Source organism: Macrobrachium nipponense, chromosome 15 (assembly GCF_015104395.2).
Source record: "Macrobrachium nipponense isolate FS-2020 chromosome 15, ASM1510439v2, whole genome shotgun sequence".
Classification (NCBI taxonomy): Eukaryota; Metazoa; Arthropoda; class Malacostraca; order Decapoda; family Palaemonidae; genus Macrobrachium; species Macrobrachium nipponense.
The window spans coordinates 67318218-67343099 of NC_087208.1; the positions used below are offsets into that span (position 1 = coordinate 67318218).

The following is a 24882-nucleotide window of genomic DNA, read 5'->3' on the forward strand; positions in this document are numbered from 1 at the left end:
CTTATTGGCGATCTAGTTTTATGGCACTTGTTTTGGTATATAGAAATGAAGTTTTAACAGTTAGTCTCCAACCATTTAATACCTAACCTTCAGTTTACTATACATGTACTAAATGAAACCCCTAGTTTTTGCACTAAAGTTTGTGATGACTCAGTTTAATTGTTAGCTACGAATTTTGTAATTATCATCACAAGCAACAAACACTTAGCAGTCTGATCAGACTTTTTCACCAAGTGGCCAGGTATGCCCATTACTGATTTATTATGTTTGAAAAGCTATTTTCAAAACAGCACCATACAGCCTATATGTACTAGCAAAGAACATCTAAATATGTCCTCAGCATATAATATACCCAATGTAGCAAGTATTAACTGAAACCTTTAAATATATCACCAATAGACAAATTTTATGAGGCACAATCTAATGCAAATGTAAAATAATAAAGAGTATAGCAATTTCACTTTTTAATCATTCGATATTTATTCAACAAAACCATGCTGTACACATTCTTCAGGAGCAGCCCTACGTTTCTACATTCAATTTATATGGGCATCTTTTAGTTCATTTCACCAATGCTATATTTTAAAGAATATCAATGTCAAACTTAGTTCTTTTAGATGGCAGTTACTCATGCACTTGACCAAATGTTGGTGTTTTACGCTAACCTCTGACGTTTCCTTAAGATGACCATTTTTCAAGATGATATAAAACCACAATACACACTCAATTCCTGAAAATATCAAGGAAAAATTCATAAATAAAATCAATGAGCTTCATGAATAACATCTATGATATTTTCATAGATCCTGTGACACACCTGTTATACATTCTAGCAAGGAGGTAAATAAAATATCTTTTATGAGTAAATAACACTAGTACTAAGCTTATAAACAATATTTTATATTATAAATTCTAATGTGAAGGCTCTATGTAATGGTAATGAAGTTCATGGGTCAAGGATTACACAGAGATGCACATCTATTATTATGTTCATTAAATCAACGGACCATGGGAAAAAACATTACTCTGGCTCCATATGTTAGATTCCCTCATATTTAGTAGTATTCACTTGATTCTCAGCTTCTTGTGTTATCATCGTTGTCCCCAATGTTGTGCAACACAAAAGGTCTGAAATTCTTGCCTCTAATGTCTCCCTGTGGTTTTACTTCAACAAATATCCATTAAACTCTAGCCACCAACCACATGGTTCTCATCTAAGTAAGTGTAGTGGACCCCCTGTATTCGCAGACTCACACATTCGTGGATTTCTATCGGGAACGTTTCCCCGCATTATTCACGGAAAATTCGCATATTCGCAGTATTTTTCTAAGAGAAATATCCACAAATTCTTGTTTTTTTTTTTTGTCAATTTAATCATAAAATGCACTTTTTGTGATAAAACTATTAAAAAACCAAGTATAAAATTTTTAGTTTAAGAAAGTAGCTGACACTATCACATACTATTCTCTACAAGAGATGTGAAGAAAATATACAAGACATCTACATTTCCACTTCATCATCTCATCTGTAATTTCCTTTGTGGTATCATTTCTACCTATACTACTTGCAAGTGACTCATATTTCTTTAAACTATTTTCATACCAAAAAGACCCTTTTACAGTTTCCCTGTCATGCCATGAATTCTGTCTATACTACCATACTATATAATGTTTAATCTTACTTTAGTATGCAACTTGTTTAATTTCCAAATCTTATTCAACCTGACCTTTGTTTGATTTGCCTTTTTTCAACCTCTCACTAAATTAAGACTCAAGAAAACCTGCAATGGATATCACTGTTCCTAAATGTTTGAAAGATTCAACCTTCTTCATTCTTCCTTCATCTCTGAACTTTTGTTTTCTTAGAATTACTTTACTTTGAATACCACCTCTAAGTACATGATGCAAACTTGAAAAATTTTGATTAAAGTAGCACCTTTCACATATCCCATTTCTGTTAACTTTCTGTCATTACTCTAATCCAACCTTCAATTCCATCTCCATCTACTTTTCTCCATTATAAAATCAATAAAGGTCATTTAACACTCCTTTGAAACACAACATTTATAAAAAATCCAAATGAAAAGGCTTCATCAACATTAACTTTTTTAATAAAAGCCATTAGAGGGATATTTTTAAGGTCCATACCCTGGAAAATAATTTACACAAATGTTGCACAGAAAAAAAATACAAATCTTCAGCTTCCAAGAAGCACTCTTTATCTTTAAAGGGTTAAAAAGTGCAATACGATTCTGTTTTGCAGTCTTGAGAACTTCATTATGCCTGGTTGCAGTAGATCTAGTATGGATCCCTGCTGACCTTTAGATACCATACAAAAGTCCACCTATCTCTGGAGAAGTACTTTGGGTCACAGGATTACTACCATCTTTCTGTAGTGTAATATACTGTTTCACAATAGTTTAACACTGGCTGACATTTGTTTAAGAAATGCTGATGGAAAACAAAATTTGTGATTGTATGCCACAATTAGAGGTAAAAAAAAAATTATCAATCTAATAGCCTACATTAATTTAGCAGCGCTACATAACAGTTCTGCATGAAGATCTCAAAAAAGAAGGCTACTAATTTCAGGCAAAACAGTATTGCAACAAAGGTAAATATGCAAGCAGATATATTTCATAAAAACCAATAATTACCTAGGAAATAAAAAATAACACGTAGTACCTACTAGCTTCTCAAAAACCAAGGCTCATACCTATTTTTTCCTTTTGATGGCTGCTGAGTTATGGGAAATTTTATGCCTTTTCTACTACACTCAAACGGAGATGGGGAGATGGCTACTTCTTTGCCGACTGATTGTCAGCCATGACTAAAGTTAGACATAACAAACTAGCTAGTACTATCGCACTGCATCAATACTCCAAACTATAAAACACACAAGGTAGTAGGTAGCTAAATGCAGGCCGTAGAATTAAAGTATCATGGTAACTGCCTAGCTTATGCCAGGTATCCTAGCTACCATACAGATTTACCTAAAACACTGCGTAGCCTAGCTACTGGCGTTTACTAGGTATAGGTATATATACCTAGGATAGTACAAGGTCTAAAGAATACCAGGTCAGACCGTCTCAGCGTTACTGCGCATATTTGTGACGTTACTGGTATATGTGGCCATTAAAGAAAACCAAGAAAACAATAAAATGAAGGGTCACTATGGGAATTGTTTGCCCGCACCCATTCTCTCTCTCTCTGTCACGACCTTGGGTGAGAGAAGTCCCCGTTAATCTTCAGGTACTGCTGAATTAAAGGATTGAATCCGGTCTAAGTGAGCTTCTTTGTTCTTTGGTGATGTCAAATAGTAGGCTAGTACTGACTGATGACATTTTTTTACCTGAACCTCGGCCAGATGCAGCCTCGTGACGTCATGCGCGAGATTGTCCTTATTTTGGTCGGAAGCGGTCTGACCTGGTATTCTTTAGACCTTGGGATAGTACAACTACCTAGCCTAGTTGCCTACTGTTGTTACTATAGGCTAGTACCTAGGTAGTACTACGTGACCATTCAACATCAAATTACCATAAATAGGCCATTAGTCCCGTATATCATCGAGTATTTAGTTATAACCAAATCATCTGGTAAAGCGACCATAACCATCGAATGTTTCTGGGGAAATTACCGATCTTGGCACAGCCTCCAGCAGTGCAGTCAATCTCTCGAGGAGGCTCTCAAACCTGAGAAATACCTAGTCAGTTAAGTATCAACAGGTACTATAAATTACAACATACCGTCTCCGTGCTTATCGAGGGAACTACTGCTACTTTTTTCTAGTCACAAAACGCATTAAATAACGTATCCGGTACGCGTCATCAACTAAAATCCATCACCTGTGCCAGAGTGACGGACGGAGGTGATATCATTCAAGTCGGCCTCCTAACTTCTGCTTCTTGATCTCGTCGCCAAGACAAGAGTTGGAGCGACTCGCTTTGTAAACAATCAGGAGAGAGTCTCAACTTGTAACTTGGACAAGTGCTAGATGGCAGTGTCAAGCACGGGAGACACTAAGGTATAGTTACATAGTACATTCGCTCATCGGGTGGACTACAAATACATTTTTTCGTCTAAACAATGCCTAAAAATATGATCTCCGTTCATCATATCATGCCACGACAGAACTAAAAGACTTAATTCTTTTTATTAATCGTCCCAATGGAAGTAAAGAAGAATTGACTTTGAAATTAACGAACAAAAAATTAATAAATCACCTTTTTCACCCGTTGACTTTTAGTACAATCTGTATATGCAGGATGAATGATGTTATAGATGATTAGACACCCCAAGCAAATAGGTATTAAATAAAATCAATATGACAAGGTAAAACTATTAAACAAATTGAAAAGAGCTATACGGGAGGTGATAGCTTATATGAAGGAAAATAACATTAAATGAGAGAGAGAGAGAGAGAGAGAGAGAGAGAGAGAGAGAGAGAGAGATCTTAAGCTTAGTTTCACCTAGGTATGATGAGGATTATAATAATCATGTTATCTATATTGGCGAAGTACTGAAAATCCGTCTACCAGCCAGGGAAATCTAATTTCTTGCACAAGCCAAAGGAGAGATAGAGAGGAGAGAGAGATCGAGAGAGAGTAGAGAGAGAGAGAGAGAGAGAGAGAGAGAGAGGAGAGAGGCTGATTAAAAGAACCGATGGTTCAAGGAGGAGCTATGAAGGGGGTTAAGGTTGGGAGAACCAGAACCAGACCCAATGAACTCCCTCCCATCAAGCATCTCGGCCTCGTCCCACACAGAAGACCAAGAAGACAGGAAACCCGGTCCCTCAGGATAAAATGAGCTCTCAGACTGAGAAAAATAAACTATGTCGTAAATAAGTTCTCCATAGGAACGTACAAGAAATAATAACATCACTATCCTAGCCTACTTGCGTGTGCAGTTTACATAATCATTTATGACTTTTGAAACTTCGAACAATTTTCCCTTACAGGAGGAGATGGCTCCCAAACAAAAGAAAAGACAGGGACCACTGATATATTTGCAAAACGATTGCTAAATTGGGGGTGAACACCATGTTCGGAAAACTTCTACAATCCTATGGTAGATTCACATCAACCGTGCATTAGATGTCTAGGCCAGTCCCTTACGACGCTCCTGTTTGGCTGTTGATAAGCCAGTCACAGGGCTGGACCTGGAAACTCTCAGTCTCTCGAGAGAGTTCTCATAGGTAAGATATATGTTCCACTTCTCCTCTTTAAGGATAAGCCTCAGTGGCGTGGTTGGTTTGGTGTTTGCTTCCCCCCTCGGTGGTCGCGGGTTCGGTTCTCGGCCATTCCACTGAGGAGTGAGAGATGTGTATTTCTGGTGATAGAAGTTCACTCCCGACGTGGTTCGGAAGTCACGTAAAGCCGTTGGTCCCGTTGCTGAATAACCACTGGTTCCATGCAACGTAAAAGCACCATGCAAACAAACAAACAAACAAAAGTATCCCTGAGGAGAGGTGGGACATACATCCTGTCTATGTGAACTCTCTCGAGAACAGAGAGTTTCCAGCCCTGTGATTGGCTTGTCAACAGCAAATCAGGAGCGTCGTAAAGGACTGGCCTAGACATCAAATGCATGGTTGATGGGAATCTACTATAGCTGCTTCGCACACCCACGCTGAGTTCAGCAGCTGCGCGTTGCAGACTCTGCACACGCTGCCATTCACCTCTGTTTTGGACTCAGTTTTCGTTTCCTGGATGCTGGAATCCCTCCCTCTCCAAGACAGCCATCACTCGATCTATCCATCCATTTCTTGGTCCTCACCTCCCCTGGTTTTTCAAGGCTCCCGAAATATATATACTCTTTGCACGCGTCTGCTTGGTTCAGCATAAACCAAAAACAGTCAGTGCAGTCTTGCCGAGTAATCATTTGCCCGTGGCTTATGAGAAGATTTGTCGACATGCATTCCTCACCATCTTTTTATGGCAGTACCCTCTCACTAGTAACATCATCTTATTACCAGTCATCCTCGTGACGATGCAAAAACTTTCCTTAGTCACGCAGAAAATACTCATGTTCTTTCGACTTGAGGGAATGGCAAAAAAAAAAAAATTATTTTGTACACATTTATTTAATTACTCTTCAATGTGAATAAACAAAGGGATTCTGTAATAACATGTCTGTCTACCCTCAGAGTGCGTGAGTCATCATAGCAAAATATACATCCGCCGCAGCTGAATCTAACTAGGTAATCCTCAACTGCAACAAACTTCTAAGTCTAAGATATCAGTTGGTTTATACGTTTGCACTGGATGGTTCGACTGCAATCACTTATCCTTCGCTGTCACGTCTCTTTTCCACGTATTATTTTGTTTAACGAATATTTCTACACATATATATATGCATACACACACACACACACACACACACACACACATATATATATATATATATATATATATATATATATATATATATATATACCTAAAATCACATTTACTGTAAACAGCATACGCTGAATGTCATCTTTGAAAGGATAATGTAATGTGACTGAAATTCCAAGGAATTTCTGTAACACCTTTTGTTTTTCATTACGATATATAAAGATATGAAAGCTAATGTAAATTAATCGTGTATGAATTTTCAAAAAGTATATTTACTGACCTCTGTTTACTTCTCGCCTTTGAAATGAGCTGAACTACATATATGGCAAAATTATTTGTCAACAAACATATACACGCACATATTATAATATATATATATATATATATATATATATATATATATTATATATATATATATGTATGTGTGTGTACCCAAAGGACAGCAGTTTAAAAACGACGCCAACCAAGTCTTTGAAAGTTTATCTTCTTGGATGCCATCACTCGGCCCAAGAGAGGGGTCTCATTAATTCATCGGATACAGTTTATTGTTTATAGGAGATTATATAAATAATCATACGAAAGGTCTCATATCTCAGTGACTTTTGGAACACACACACACACATAGCAGCAGTCTTGTGAACCAAAAATGTAACAAAAACGCATCACTCAGACGCTTTTCCTAGAGAGCCGGCATCGGTAAAACCGTAGTGCAGTTCGTGGGCACAAATTTTGTAAAAGAAACTTGTAAGAGCAGACAAGAAAGGCTTAATGGTGCCTTTACGTCTAAATCAGGGGTGGCCAACCTTTTGTTTCCTATGTACCAATTTTCTTCGCTTCTAATTCAGATGCGCCACAGAAACTTTAATCCCCTTTCAATCCTTTAAGTATGGTAATTTGGACATATTTAGCTAATTCATTTATATATATATATATATATATGAGATATAGATATATATTAATATCTTATATAATATATATAGATATATATATATATATTATATATTATATATATATATATATATATATCTATATATATATATATACAGCTATATAATGATGACGCATTATTGTTTAAAGAAGATGACTAATAGATGCACACGGAACAATAAAATCAAATAAAAATTATTTCTGTTTTAGATTAGAACAAATCTCAGTAAAACTCACGTCTAGCTATAAGTTACTTGAATTCTTTTTTTTTTCTAGAAATCAGTATTATTCTTAGTATTATAATTTTTTCATTTTTTATGAGCTGGCATGTTTTTTTCTTTTATTATCTCTGGGTATTATAGTGCGCCACTTGTAATCGTGCAATGCGCCATAGGTTCGCCACCCCTGGTCTAAATTATATATCAAATGTTATGTATTTTTATATAAAATTTTCCACTCTTGACAGGCTACGGGGGCTGGATGACCCACGACCGTCACCGCAGAAATTCAGTGCCAAGCGCTTTCACGTGTTTTTTTACGCATCTTCGGGACACACACACACACACACACAACGAATAAACACTTGAAAGCGCTGGTACAAAATTTCTGCCCGTCATTTTCTACTGGTTACTTTTTACTAGATACGTTTGTAATTGAAATAACAACTTTTTGAAATCTTCGCACCATGTCAAGGTCTAAAAAGTACCATTATATAAATAAGTATTCCCCAGCACGAAAATTAAAGTTTGTAGATTACTATTCCTTCCTTGCTTTCCTTGGTTCCGAAGCAGAATCGCAGCTGGATATCTGCATCAATGTATACATCACCAGGAGACGCTTCAAGGCCCAAGGAGGTCTTGCTTGGTAGCAGAGCGGCCAACCGAGAGGACCCGTTTGCCGCTCAGTATTTCGGGAATTCCCCACAAGACCCGGTGAATTTTTTCCATTGATAATGCAACAAGAAATGTCCACGATACCAATCGAGTCTCACATGCTGAGGATGTTCACTTTTTGAAAGTACTTGATGCTTTTAGTTGTCTGTAAAAGACAACTATTGAGATGGCTATTTGTTTCTCCGTCCGCACTTTTTCTGTCCGCCCTCAGACCTTCAAAACTACTGAGGCTAGAGGGCTGCAACTTGGTACGTTGATCATCTACCCTCCAGGACTCAACCATACCAAATTACAGCCCTCTAGCCTCAGTAGTTTTCACTTTATTTCAGGTTAAATTTGGCAACGCTAGAGGACAAGCCACCACCGGGCCGTGGCTGAAAGCTTCATGGGCCGCGGCTCATACAGATAATTCGATTGCGCCAAAAACTTCGGCGCATTTTTTACTTGTTATAAAGTGATTTACAATATTATCATCAAAGATGAACATTACCTCGTCGAGGCACTCCTCTGGAAGGATTCGGTCTTTACTTACACTGGCTATCATAATTAGCGATGTTAATTCAGACGTTGTGCCAGGTCGAGTTAGAAAATCTTATTGTATTGGTATCGCTGAGAGAGAGAGAGAGAGAGAGAGAGAGAGAGAGAGAACGAGAGGAGGCGGAGAAGAGAACGAGAGAGAGAGGAGAGAGAGAATGGAAGAGAGTGAGAGAGAGAGAGGATGAGAGAGCCACCTTTGCGAGTGGTGAGAATCAATGAAACTTTTTAAAAATAATGCTCACGTCTGCAATACCTGAGACTATAAATTACCATGACATCAGCCCTATAAACATTTGCATTACGGCCTGCAAGTCACATCACGTTTAGTAAGACAAGGACTTGATATCTAAAATTACCAACAATCCCACTATCGGTAGATTCCTAAGAAATTCAGAATCTCGTAAAAAGAATTTGTGCAATAAAAATCCACGATTACATGGAAACTGTCTCTTTTACATAGTAATACAGTTTACTATACAATTGAGATTTTTTTTTTTTTTATTACATAAGTTGGTAGATTGGTTGAACGGTAGAAGTCACTGCCGGTTGGTCAGTTTATATTACTTTTATACTAAGCAGGCTAGTCTAAACACGGGGTTATGCAGACCTCTGGACTCTACCTAAACAAGAGAAACTCATCACTGACGGGCACGTTTCGAGGAAAACAAATCTTCATTCGATAAGTATGCTGTGAAGGGCAGTAGGAAAGATACGCGCTAACTTGTCTCCTCTTGTTTCTACTTTGTTTGGACAAGATACTTGACGCTAGCACTCTCCAAGATCATTCACATTTTGGAGCAAAGTCCTGCTTACAATGCTTCTCATGATGCGCATACGTTCATGTTCATCTATACGTTATATACATACAGTATATGCGTATGTTATATAAGATATATATAAATATATATATCTAGATATATATATATAATATATATATATATATATATATATTTATATACCACGGTAAAGGTTTCAACCTATAAATTCACAGAGAATGAGACTTCGGAGAACACTACTATATAGTCTTAATTAAAAAGCCGTTCCCCTTATTAAAGGATGGCTTCAAAGAAGAGTAAAGCAATGGTTACTGCTCCATTTACTTCATTTATGCTGAATCAAGGATTAGATCTAGAATGCCGATGACTTTAACTGATGTGATAGCAGTCACATGGGCAGTCAATTACTCAGTTACTAACCTTAACCGGGGTAACCGGGGAGATGAAGGTCACTTCCACAACACTGGTGAACACCGACCATCTAAGCGTGTTGCGCTTAGGGCAGTTTTTCCTTTGTATGAAATTGTATCATTCCTGTATATGAACTGTAACAGAAACTGAGTATATAAACTTTACCATACATTGTATCTACCCCGCGTACTATATATATTACTTTTTTTTTTGTCCGCGTTGACAAGAAGAAGAAGAAGTAGCAGGGTCGTACAAATAAACGCATATCAACGCAAGGCGCAACCCGGCAGTAGTTGCTATGCACGTTTTATATTTCTCAGCGTCACCATTCTAAATGTATCCCTGACCTTTGCCTTGAAATAAACACATGGGTAGGCCTAATCCTGATAAATAAACTATGTATATTTACACACACACACACACACACACACACATATATATATATATATATATATATATATATATATATATATATATAGTATATATATTCAAAGGCAATGAACAACCTCAGTTTTACTTAATCGTTTGACTCTGATTTCTTGGACCCTATGAAAAGTCGATGACCAGAAGATTTTTTGGCGCCAGTTTACAGAATCATGTTAAATTCTGTGATTTCCATATAAATAAAAGTAAATATGGCTGTCAATATGCATATCTGACACAGGGTAATTAGGCATGCTCAATTTCTAATTCAGAAAGATCAACGAATATCTACATATACAGAATTGTTGCATGTGTCTATATTTAGAGTCCTTATCTCATTCATCTTCGTCTTATTCCTAAGGAACTGCTTTCTCCCAAAACAGTGCCACAGGTCTTATTCTAATGATTATTTTCTTATCAAAGGATCAACTCTCTCTCTCTCTCTCTCTCTCTCTCTCTCTCTCTCTCTCTCTCTCTCTCTCTCTTTTTACTGTTACAAGTAATCCAAGAAGGAAATGACGTCAAGACTTACTGCTTCGGGTGGTTGATTCTTAAGATCTTATCGTTCAAAACCATCGGCGCCCCCCCCCTCTCTCTCTCTCTCTCTCTCTCTCTCTCTCTCTCTCTCTCTCTCTCTCTCTCTGTCTCATTTACAGCAGTGACCACGTTACATATTTGTGTAAAGGGTAAATAAAATGCTATTAAATTCAAACTCCAGTTATGAGAGAGAGAGAGAGAGAGAGAGAGAGAGAGAGAGAGAGAGAGAGAGAGAGAGAGAGAGAGAGAGAGAGAGAGAGAGAGAGAGAGAGAGAGAGAGGGTGAATGGTATACAGTAATAAATGAAAATAAAAATTAGATCGTGCTAAAGTGTCGTTGTTTCCTTATACGTACTTCAAACCCAGATCGATAGTACTACTCCTGTTAGTGACAGGCCGATGGCATGTCCTTAGGCATACACTTATATCCTTAGCAAAACACAATCGACACAGCAGTATATCTTGGCTGAATATTTTTTAAAGCCTAAATATGCTGTAGAATCAACACGGCGGCATATCCAGCGTGCGACCTGCAGTCACCTACTGAAAAATCCTTAGTTCTTGATGTCCAAATGCACAAGCACTACAGCCTCAGCTTCTCACCTCACCATACGAAACGCACAACAGACACTGAGACTAGAGTAGGCACAACGGAACGCAGAACCAAAGTAACGACGGCCTTCGAGATACAGGAAATAGTGACGTCGCCGCGGCCAGGAATCAGGATGAGAGACAGCCGGCCTTCCCTAACTAAGGAGACGACTGAAGGTAAAAACCGCAAGTTTTGATATGATTGGGCGACACTTACGCCATTCTGTGGGAAGGAGTATTTCCCGACTTTATACTTCATTTGACTCGTAAATGTGTCGTTTAAATATCGTTCAATATCGAATTCACAATACCTTTGGAATAACTTACATTGACTCCTTCTCATTTCACTTGGGTGTAAGTTATCCCTATGGTATCATGAATAGGATATCAAACGATACATGAGGCTAAATATTTCTATTTATAAGAAAAAGTCGCGCCTGTAAGTTTAAGTGACAAAAAATCATAATTTTTCACCACACGACTACGTCATACGAAGTTTGGGGGCAAAGACCCCAGATAAGGACTTCATATCCCGACACGCACAGGCGATTTCACACTCTGATGACACCAGAACACTATTTTTCTTCTTCTTTTTAAAGCCTTTCAGCATCCTGGGCTCCAATTGTGAGTTTTAGACAATCACACAGGCGTAACCTTTTTTTTATATGTACTCAAATATTTAGCCACAAATATCGTTTGCTTTTCACCCAATTCACCATACCTAAGGAATAACTTACACCCAATTGAAATGACAAGGAATAGGTGCTGGGGAGAAGCACATGTCCACTGTAATTCCTTTTGAGTCTACATTACTCAAAAGGTATTGTGATTTTACTTTTACTTTTTACTTTTAGGGTTTTATTTCTCGCCCTCCACCAGACACTAAGAGTCTGTTCAGGCGGGCCTTAATGTGTGAAAATAATTTCTTTCCAGTTTATATTTTGCTCTGTATCTTTTCAGTATTCGCTAGCATTTGTATTCAGGCTTAATAGTTTTCTGATCACTATTATAACACTTTCCAAAGCGATAAGTCTTCAGGTTTTTCTTGAAAACTGCATCAAATAAAGATATATTATAATAATATATATATATATATATATATATATATATATATACATATATATATATATATATATATACACACACACACACACACACACACATATATATATATATATATATATATATATATATGTGTGTGTGTGTGTGTGTGTGTGTCTAAGTTAGGCAATACTGGTGGCAAAAACTGGAATTTAAAGGAAACATTGGCTACTGTGTGTCATAATTTCGGTAATATTATGCTACATGGTGCAAGAGAAAAAAAACGTTTGTCTTATGGCAATATGAACGGACTTGTAGTACAACGAGTTCTCTTTATAGAGCAACTTCGGTGACGCTGCGTTTGCTGAAAACGTGAAAATATATGTATTCTGGGGATAGTAAAGGATTAAATGTGTTCGTAAAAAAACACGGGACCTTATGATTGTGCGCGCATTTGTGTTTCCAATATTAAGCCGTTCCTCCTAACAAATGGTGGGTCCATGTGGGGAGGGGGGGGGGGGGCACCCCCAACAATTACAGCACAGCCATACTGATGACTACAAAAACTGGAATGAACTCGTGCAGAAAACTTCCACGATATTTGCCGCCTCATAGTACTACACTTACACAGAATTCTCATCAGCAGAGGTCAAAGCCTCCTGCACACTACACCATTAAATTCTTGCCAATGATGCACACACACACATATAATATATATATATATATATATATATATATATATATATATATATATATATATATGCTTACAAACACAGTAGATGCCCGTGACTTCATTATGTAAGTGAGAACCACAGGAAAATGATAGGCAGAAATCAGTACCGAACGCTATTGCTAAATATATTATATATATAATATATATATATATATTATAGTATATATATAGTATATATATATTTATAAACGTAGACATATTTTCTTGAACGAGTACTAACATTCAGGTCACCATACCCTTTTTTTGAACGACGATATCCAACGGTGTAGGTGTTGAGCTCCCTCGTACCGGCACGAAATCCTGGCATCCACAAGATCAGAGACGGCCAATTAAAAGCAATCCACTTTCAAGCAGTAGTACTAGCTGGTTGAGTTCACACCAATTCTAACAATTAACATAATCACTCTTTTTCACTACCTCATAAGGATAACCTCAACTATAGGGTTATAGTCACTGTCACATTATGATGACCGCAGTAGTCTTAGAAAATCAACATTTAATTATAACGACCTTTACGATAAGGCTAATGGCTGATTATAAATGGCTCAATTAGGTTTATTTAGACGATAACGACCACTGCACTCCTACCATCACAATATGCTACGACGTTCCAACACACTACTAACGTGACTGACCAGCAAAAGGATGTGATGTCTGATGTGAAGCGATGAGAGAAGTCTCTTCATCTAGCAACTGCACAGGGTGTCCTAAACATCAATCGAGTTAGGATTTTAGCAAAGATATGCAGTGTCATGTCGTTAACTTAACTTTCCGGGTGTGCAGTTATTTTTTCTTACCTTACAACTTCATCTGCAGCGGCAATTAACGCGAATTTATCTCGCAGAAATAAATAATAAATCTGTTTCTCGATGTAAACGGAGTCTCGAAATATGCTTTGACTTATAATCCCCTCATGGCAACTCCAGGATTTCCTCTCGCGCATACTAAAAACGAACAGCCGCAGATAACAACAAATATTATTTATTATTTCTTTATTTCTCCAAACCGTGGAATCTTTCGATTACAGTAGAAAGTTAATAAATCGTTTAAAAAGAGTCGCCTTCATGTGAATAACTTCTCATTGGTCATGTTCCTGACGAGATGATTTTAAAATAACGGTACCTTCTATCTGCATAGGTGGTGTTCCCTCCTTAGCCCCCACGTACCCCCCACTGAGGCCATATATGGAAAATCCTGAGGTGAAGAACCTGCTGACCCTGAGAATATACTGAATCACATATGAGACTTCGAGTAATGTAAATGTCCACAACAAGAGTGACAAAGTTCGGGTTCCAATACAACAGAGTTCTAAAGAAGTGGCCATTGGCCAATTAGTGAATAACACCACCGCTCCACAATTATTGGAAGGCTAAAAGATTAAAAGGCCAACATTCCACTGCGCCATACTATGAATACTTTACCGCAGGATGAAGACACCGAACGCAACCTCAGACGACCATTTACAAAGGCCAGAGGATTAAATTAAATGAGTCGCGAGTGACAAGAAGTGGTAAATTTAATTCACTACCTCGCAACTATCGCGTAAACAAAGACATTCGAACACCGGGAGCGGAGATCTACCGAGTACCAATGACATGCAACTTGAGCTTTCTTGCGTCATATACGTTTTGCCAATAACAGCCATTTCGTTTCGACCTTTATTTACGATGAATTGTAAGAATTATATATATATATATATATATATATATATATATATATATATGTATATATGTGTGTGTTTATATATATATATATATATATATATATATATATATATATATATATATATATATATATATAAGCACATCCTTATGTAATGCTGGGACTACATAGCACCATTGTGAGTTCCATGTTGAAATGTATTTCATGGTCGACGGACAGACAGAAAAGACGTTTCCCGAGAATAGTTCAAATCACAATAGCCAGTGTCGTTAAAAGGAAAACGAAATTTTCATACGTCCCGTATAAAAGGGAAAGATCTCGTGAAATTAATGGACTAAAAGAATATCCTAGGCAGCACTGAAAAAGGGAAAGATAAGAATTAATCAAGATATCCAAGAGACTTTGAGAGAAGAGAGAAAAGAAATGAAGAAGCTGAGATTCATAGATAACTTCGTGGAAAACAAGTACTTAAGGGAACTGGAAACAAAGGAAGCGTGTATCATAATGAAAGCCAGACTGAATACGCTGAACTTTAAAGGCCAACAACTTCCGGGGCAAATTTAAGGACGAGGTCTGAGAAATATGTAAAGTGGAGGAGGACACCACCGAACATTTATTCATGAGTAAATTGCTACAAAAATCAGATCAGGATATAAATTTAGGGACACTGATATCCCATAACCGAAAACTGGGAGAATATATAAGGATAGCCCTCAAAATTAAGAATGGATGTCAAAGCTAAGTAGCGCGGCTCTGCCTCAGTTATAAAGAAGAAGAAATGAAAGGGAGTTGGGGTAAAAGTAAAGTAGAAATATTGGATTGTATCTAATTTAGAAATAACTGTAATTTTGGGGGGTTAATTTAGTTGCATAAAAGGGATAATAGACATGAATTAAAATAAACATTTTTGAAGTAACATAAAGTAAAGTTAAACTAAATAATGAGTAAAGTAAACGATTAAGGAAATAAAGCTTTGCACCTCATAAACAGTGTAGTGTGCCCGCAACTGTGTTTGTGGAGTGAGCGCTTAGGAACCAGGAACTAGACGAAAGAGCAGTATTACGAAAATGGTACAACGAAAGATTTGAAGCTCGTTGCATCAGGGCCTATGATTTCAGAAGATAGAAGAAGCATCCCTATGCATCAATTAGAATAAATTACAGAGACATTATATATATATATATATATATATATAATACTATATATACACATACTCATACATATATATAGTATATCTATAACATATATATATATATATACATATATATATATATATATATTGTGTGTGTGTGTGTGTGCGTGCAGAGGTAGATGAACACATAACAAAATGGTAACTTTAATCATTAAACGAAGAAATCCCTTTTGCAGCTACTTCAAGATAATTCTCACGTGAAGTCCAGAGAGAGAGAGAGAAGGAGAGAGATCAGTTTGGATGGAACCCTCTGCTATTTCCGGAGCCATGCAATGAACCTTCAAAAGTTGACTTGGACGAACTGTTTGACCAAAGTTAGGTCTCGCGATTGGGATGGTGGGTAAGAGACCTGGACAGGGAGGCGAAGAATTGATGCCTTAGGCCTATGTTCTCCAACATTTAGATTGATTTATGCAGACTGGCGTCACAATAGCTCTAAGAAGAAATATAATGGAGGTCAAATGAAAGTAGGAAATATAATGAAATATTCCGCGCTCAATGAAAACTGCCTGCTGTTCTTCTACACATAAAGGACAACACACACAACGAAAAGACACTACAAACGTGTCATTTGGATATCACCCCTAAACATTTATTACTGGCTACGGGATTTGTCACACTGAATTCATGGAAAAATGATACGACGCGAAATGCATAACACGGAGCGCAAAAGGGTAGAAAACACTCGTATGATTTTTAAATTGACAAAAATGAAGCGGTGACCGTCGTAGGAAATACACAGCCTTTGAAAGCGAATGTAACAATATGAGACTGATTTTTAGCCATTAGATGACATCTTTACCATCGCACGCATCATACTATCCACTTGCGCACATACCGCGTAACAGCCTGATAAATCGACAAAGTCTGATAACGTAAAAAAAAAAGAAAAAAAGATAGTTTCTATTTTGTTTGTTTGTAAGCTGTTTTTACGTTGCATGGAACCAGTGGTTAATCAGCAACGGGACCAACGGCTTTACGTGACTTCCGAACCACTTCGAGAGTGAACTTCTATCACCAGAAATACACATCTCTCACTCCTCAGTGGAATACTCGAGAATCGAACTCGCGGCCACCGATGTGGCACGCCAACACCATACCGACCACGCAACGTTTTCTGGATAAGGTACAGAAATAAATAATCGAATCATACAGTTATTGAACAGGAAACGACAAAAAAGTTTCCGGTTTGATTTTTTAGATTCTCTGTTATTTATTTCATTAAATGAATTCATTTCCAGCGTATCTTTCCTCACGTACGAAAAAGATCAATTATCATATCTCCGTCAATGGATGAAAAGTACGACAGTGTGGAATTAAAGGCAAACTATAGATTAAGAGAAATGAGTCAAAAAAAAGATGCAGTTCACTTAGCATGGTTTAAAGTATAATGCTATATATTTTTTTTTTTTTACCTAAATATCAGCTAGATCATTAAAAAAACGTTAACACCTTAATTTTTAATTATGGTAAATATGAAAAGACGTAAATACTTAACGAATTTTACTTTTACGCCATCATAGTAGTTTATTTAATGTAATGAACGTATCGGAGATGTAGTTGTGGGCGTGGTCTAACAAGACGTCAACTGCGGTTATTTGCCAAGTTATTCCATCTTGGTTGGAGCGACCCGACAGCAACCGGAAACGTCACCCCCAACAAGGAGAGCTTAGTTGAGCTCCATCTCGCCAGATTCAAAAAAAAAAAAAAAAAAAAAAAAAAAAAAAGACATAGCTAATCTTCTTGATATTAACAAGACAACAGTGTACAGATGGCTAAAACGATACAACGAAGAAGAATTGAAAAGCCATCCGATCTGGGAGACCCTGCTGCAAACCGCAGAAGAAATCGAAGTGTTGATTAATTTTATAACCGAACACCCATTTCGTCATCATTTTCAGTAACGCGAGAAACAAGTATGCAAACATCCGTTGATACTGTATGACGTCGGTTTCGAGAAGCTGGTCTTCTATGTAAGAAACCTGCGCTCAAGCCCCAACTTACACAGACGCATATGGACCATCGTCTCGGGTTTGCGCTCGAATGTCTGTCCAAGAGCGAGCAGTTTTGGGAAACTGTTATATTTTGTGACGAGAAGACATTTTGCAACGACCAACAAGGAAGACTGCACTGCTGGGGTCCAGGAAAAACCAGGTAATGAACATTTACTTATTTTGCCTTATAAATTTTTACGTGGTAGCCTAGGTGTGATATACTTTGTATTATAGGCCTAGTCTGTATATATGATAAAGCTTTAATGAATAATAATTCCCCTTGCACTGCTTTTTAAACCTGCTGACAAATATCTTTAATGGAAGTTTACGATGTAATCAGAGAGAAATAATATAAGAGAAGATATAAATTAATTTGAGCCAGGGTGGGAGTTGGGAATTGTCATTACTGAGGAAACCGTTTAAATTTCTGTAAAATCCCGCCTTCGCTTCGCAGTATTGCTTGGCGGGAAACCAGTTGCAAAGGAAGTTCGTGCTAGCTTTCCTCCGAGTCTCGTGAATGTTTGAATATACATTGCATGACTTAAAAGACGTTTAAGGTTACTATGCTATGAACACTTCTCATATGCCTCTTTTCCGAATTCGTTATATATACTATTAGGCCTACAACCAAAGTTTTTTTTTTTATTATTTTACTGTAAAACTAAGTCTGGCAGAAAATACAACTGACGTAGCTGTTTCTAATATTTAAAATGGTTTGTAATTGTATATTATCATCTAATAGAGGAAATAAGGCGAAAAGGGTACATATGATTTTGTCTATATAAGTTTTGGTTAAATGCATATTAAAGAACTGTTTCTCGGAGAAGAAAATTCAAATAGGCCTATACATACTTGTAGGTATATATATATTATATATATATATATATATATATATATATATATATATATAGTTTTATAGAATAACCTTATAATGTTTTCTTAACATTGCACTTCAAGTCTTAAAAGTTAAAAGTTCTGTGTTGCAGCAATATTACTGATAGTATGGCTTAATAAAAGCGCCAGTCCTTTTTTTCTTAATCCATAGTAAGATCTATTGATGAGAGGAAGAACTGCGGTTAAAACAGTTTCTTTTATATTTAAAAGTAAGCCCACTGTCATTGTTTCTCTCCGAATATATATTTTCTCTAAATCCTTTCTCTATTTTTTCAAGTTTGAGGATAAATATGTTGAACCAAATCGACGAGGTGGGAGGATAACCACGGGCCTTTGGGGTTGGATGGCGTCTTGCGGACCAAGTGCTTTAGTGCCAAACCATGAGCGATTAAATGGCAGGCAGTATATATGCTGACATCTTGACGAGGTGCTGATTCCATCTGTTAGGATGCCACTGATTCCGGAACCGTTGCCCATATTCTTGGTAATGGACAATTCCTCTGTTCATAATAGCATGCCAGTGAGAAAATGGTTACAGTAGCATCCAGAAGTTATTCGGATCGACTGGCCTGCAAAATCTCCGAATCTCAATCCCATTGAAAATTTGTGGGCCATTATGGCAAAGGAATGGGATGACTCCGTTTTGAACAGTAAACAAGCCATCATAAGCCATTGCTTATCAGTATGGGAGTCTATGCGTGGGGAAAATATTTGAAGTAGACTGGTTGACAGTATTCCTAGACGGTTTAACTCGGTAATAGACAACCCAGGCTCACATACTAAATATTAATCAACTCTCTTTCTGTGTGTGTGTGTGTGTGTGTGTGTGTGTATGTGCAGCTATATATATATATATATATATATATATATATATATATATATATATATATATATACATATATAACGTGTTTTAAAAGACGAAGTTGTGTTTACTCTATTTGTTTTGCTGGAATTTGTATTTTATTTTTCACAGGGACCTATGTATTTCAAAGAATTATACGTATTTTTTTTAATAATTATAGTGGTATACCATTTACTTAACCTATACCGTTTTTATTATCAATCATATTCATTATTTGCTACTTGGTTTATTAATGCCTTTACTAAGTTACATTTCTTGAGATTTACCTAGGATTTCGTTAGACCCAACTGGTGAAGGGTGCATAGTGCCCCGCCGATGGCTTAGTTTTCCTGCCTTCGCCTTACCCGTAGGCCAAGTGCACTTCGCGCTTCTCGATTATATCATTCTTATTATGCCTATAGGCCTATGAAGAAAACAATGACGGAAGTATATCACACCAAGACTGTGGAAGAATTTCACAAATCCTGCTTTATGGTCTTATAGACACCCTTCATAAGTTTCAAAGATTTGATGCAACTTGTTGCTGTCTGCAATATAGCCTAGTATGTTATAAAGTCAATAGGATTGGCCTAGACATTATTGTTTATAATACATTGCAGTTGTCCTTCTGTAGAATCTGCACTCGACAGTTGTAGCTGATAATATCCGACCTGATTATAGTCTTCCATTCCTAAAGTAAAAGTAAAAGAATAAAAATTAATTGTATTTCTAATAGCGAAGATTACTCTTCACCTCGCTTATTTATTCATTTATTTATTATTTACTTTTCTTCAAATTGAAAAAACCTCTCGGGAGACTAGACTTATGTAGCACTGGCTATAACCTAAGCCTAAGCCATAATTTATTGCAAGTATCGAAATCATGATCCTGACTAACATTTGCTTTATACACAAAACTATAAAAGCGAAAAGTAATAACTGAATTCATCTCCCAAATGCATCAATATTTATCATTAGACTATGTTCTGCTCAACTTTTCTCTCACTTCATCGCGATGTCCTCTTCCACTGTGTCCAGACTGACGATTCCACGACTCATGGAAGTCACGATGAGCATAGGTTTTCATGCTACAGTAACTATTTAGTTTTCGTTCAGAAATATTGTAGCGTGAAATATTTTTGTTTTCAGGTTCCAATATATTTCAAGATAAGATTCTATATAACAAGAGACCAACTTTTCCTCATACATGCACATTTATAAAATATGAGATTTAATACTAAGTGGCAACTTGAGAACAACGCTTGTCCAGTACAAAAATAAAAAAGTCACACGAGTTTTGCTGCATACTGTACAAGCAACAGTAATCGGCACACCGTGACGTCACAACCTACAACGTCATAGAGAAGTTAAAACAGGAAATACGCGGTCATGTTTTTAGAGATAATTAGGAAAATTGGTTCAACAACGATGTACTGGGTGCAACTTTCCTTATTACATTTATGGTTCACTAAAGTAAAGTTATTTTACAAATATCACCTCACTGTTGGTGAAATGCAGTGAATATTTTAGACTGCATCACATCTATTATTTTCATCTTTCCGTTTTCGAGAATTTTTTTTTTTTTTTTGCTGCGTTTTTTTTCGCTGTACGATAACAACTCGGTGTAAACTACCTACAAGTATTTTTCCTTATGTATTCCTTGCGAACTCATGTAAGTCTTTTCTTGTTGCACATACACAATATATGTATATATATATATATATATATATATATATATATATATATATATTGCGATATACATGAAGACAATAGGATTTATCTGAACGTGTTTTAAGGTAGTTATATATAATATATATAATACACACACAGACACACACACACACACACACACACATATATATATATATATATATATATATATATATATATATATATATATATATAAAATGGTAATACCACGGAGGAAAATGAAAAAGCGAGAAATGCCGAGATCTTTCGGTCTTAACGACCTTTTACTTTAAAGGGTCGACCGAAAGATCTCGTTTTTTATTTCCCTCCGAGGCATTACCTTTATTTATACAGAGCATCACGTTTTCTATATTTCGTGATCAAGTTATTCATATATCTATATATATATATATATATAATATATATATATATATATATATATATATATATATATGCCAGTGCTGTGATGCACTGAGCTAAAAACTTTTTTGAATATTTTTCTCTTTCCTGTCTAGTCATTATATTTTATTCCTTTACTTAAAAAGTTCCCTAACTAGCTGTGGATCGACGCGACCTACGTATTTCCTCAAGTTCTGGGGACTGACTTCGTCCTGTCCTGGATTTTCACGACAAATGATTGCACACTTACACGTTCCTCTACCTCCTCAGCCAAGCTCTGTCATTTCCTTCCTGTTTTCGGTTCCACTGAACCTTAGACACCTCCGTTCTTCAGAAGATTGTCTTTCTCAACATTTGGGAGTTCCTTGTTGGACGAGTGGATTTCGCGCTCGGCTACCAATCCGGTAGTCCGAAGTTCGATTCCCGGCTCGGCCAACGCGGAACCAGAGGAATTTATTTCTGGTGCTAGAGATTAATTTCTCGATATAATGTAGTTCGGATCCCACAATAAGCTGTAGGTCCCGTTGCTAGGTAATCAATTGGTTCCTAGCCACGTAAAAATATCTAATCCTTCGGGCCATCCCTAGGAGAGCTGTTAATCAGCTCAGCTACTCTTTTTCTTACTGCTAATTTCTTATATTTGTCAAGCCAGTAGGTTTCCCACCCCAACGGCTTCTGCATAAGAAAATTACGAATATGAGAGCGCCCAAATGCATTAAGAGAGTAGAATTTAGGCCAAAGGCCAATAGCTGGGACCTATGAGGTCATTCAGCGCTGAATTAACAGTAAAAAGGTGTGAAAGGTGTAACATGAGGCAAACCTTCCAGGTGAACTACGAATCAATTGTTAGGAGAGGATGGAAAGTAAGATGGAAGAAAGAGAATATGAACGGAGGTACAGTAAACGGAATTATGCATTAAATTAAGCCTACTAGTTCATGAACACGCTATCCTCCTTGGCTTGTGAGCACTACAAATTTCTCACGGTGTCTCTGTGGTTTGAGAACGATTATGGTCACTTCATTTTCTTTCGGTTTCTTTTTAGTTTACTGTATAAGAAAACTATTGAGATAGCAATCTGTCTCTCCGCCCGCACTTTTCCCGTCGGCCCTCAGATCCTAATCTTTAAAACTGCTGAGACTAGAGGGCTGCAAATTGGTATGTTGATCATCCATCCACCAATCATCACACCTAACGGATTGCAGCCATCTAGCCTCGGTAGTTTTTTCTTTTAATTCATTTAAGGCATTGAGGCAATGACGCCAATACATTTTTAACACAACACATCAGAAATTCCCAGTATCGATACTTGAACATGGTCGAGCCAGTCTTCTGTATATCATAAACTACATGCCATCTTACAGGAACAGCCTGGAAATATGGAAGGCCTCACAAAACGCCACAAGATCCTTCCAGGATGTCTATCTTGGAATTACAATGGAATCTATCCCATCATAATCAGTACATTCACTGACAGCTGAATACGTTTCCAAAATCAAATACCATTCATTCTGCAAATACAATGACTTGGATAGTAGACATGACGTCATAAATATTAAAAATAATAATTAAAGCTTTAATTATCGCGTGTGTGGGATAACTGTCACTACTGGTATGACTTACAAATACTACGACTAGGCACTATGGCTTTGCCACTGTCAGGACGAGCTACTACCCTAGATACTCAGCACCAATTCAGCAATAAATACTACGGGTGACTGATCATTATGACCTGTTTATTCATTTATTTTTTTTTCACTGCCATTCTATATCACTAAAGCTAGCTAGCATCGCAATGTGAAGACCTTTTTCTTAATCGGCAATCTTTAATCTTTCAGAACGACGCGAATAAAGTCGAGTCACTAATTCACCATGTGTCTTCGCTTGCGGGATGCACCGAAGCACAATTTTCTTTCCTTTGTATTGTTAATTTGTTTAGATTTTATTTAATCCTCCAGTTTAATAGGCAACTGTCTCATTTTTGTTGTTGTCACTGGCTGTTGTCAGTTACAGTAATTCTGTATTTCTGTCGGGTTTCACTTCTTCCTCACAAAGACAGAAAAGACAGCTTACTTTGGTTTGTTCCATAAGGATGTGAGATCATCATTACGATACAACCCTAAGTGACTAATGGCCATATACAAAATAGCCTAATCCTATGTGAACAATGCTTATACACGTAAGAGCCTATGTGAATAGCGCTCTTTACCCATAAGAGCTCGTGTGAACACCGTCCTTGCAATCAGCCTATGTGAATAGCCTCATAGACAGGGTCCACGTGAACAGCACCCGTATAAATACAACTAGCTAATTTTGAGCTTAAATTGACTGAAATAAAAAGCTGCCTGAACATATAGTTTTCCGCGTACGGCAAAAATAAATAAATAAAATAAATAAATAAATAAATAAATAAATAAATAAATAAATAAATAAATAAATAAATAAATAAAATAAATAGATAAATAAAATAAAAAAAGGGTGTGAGGATATAATCGTAAGGTTGGCAAAAATAAATAAATAAATAAATAAATAAATAAATAAATAAATAAGAAAAATAAAAAAAGGGAATGGGGAATATAATCGTAATGTTAACGAGTGAAAAACGAAAATGGATACATGCTCTCTCTCTTTCTCTTGTCACAGCTGACTGGACTCTCCTTTTATGCGTTTACTATGTGGTAAAGCTAAACTTAAACAAAATGACATCGACAGCATGGTGTGTCATGGCATAGGCATTCTCGCAATATGGCAATTCCTACACTTTCCTAACTTGTCTTATACTCTTACTTACATTAAGTTCTTTTAACTTCGGCTCATTCTTACAAGTGACAGAGCGATGCGAGCGGAAACAGAAGTATCCATCGGTGAATATCAGGCGACATAATCTATACTCGCTTTCAACCTCGTAAAACGTCTGGCACAATTGACTGATTGGGTGATTTAGCCCTCAAGCTGGCGTTACAACACGTGTAATCATTCAGGACGGGGCGTTGTCCATCTGCGGACGGTAA

General features: G+C 36.8%; 1 protein-coding gene across 7 annotated transcripts in view; it reads right to left on the reverse strand.

Annotated features, from left to right (window-relative positions):
* LOC135195033 (uncharacterized) overlaps window positions 1–24882 on the reverse strand; it is a 311947-nt gene that overhangs the window by 273490 nt on the left and 13575 nt on the right. For 3 of the 7 annotated variants that reach the window (XM_064221349.1, XM_064221348.1, XM_064221347.1), the window contains exon 1: window positions 13439–13845. The exons of 1 other annotated variant lie outside the window; for it this stretch is intronic. In XM_064221349.1, the coding sequence (XP_064077419.1) occupies window positions 13439–13509 (71 nt within the window). In that variant the 5' untranslated portion in view covers window positions 13510–13845. Of the gene's footprint in view, window positions 1–665; window positions 731–3745; window positions 3916–11192; window positions 11435–13438; window positions 13846–24882 lie in introns of those variants that run through there. 3 more of the 7 variants (XM_064221350.1, XM_064221353.1, XM_064221351.1) reach the window with 3 other exon arrangements.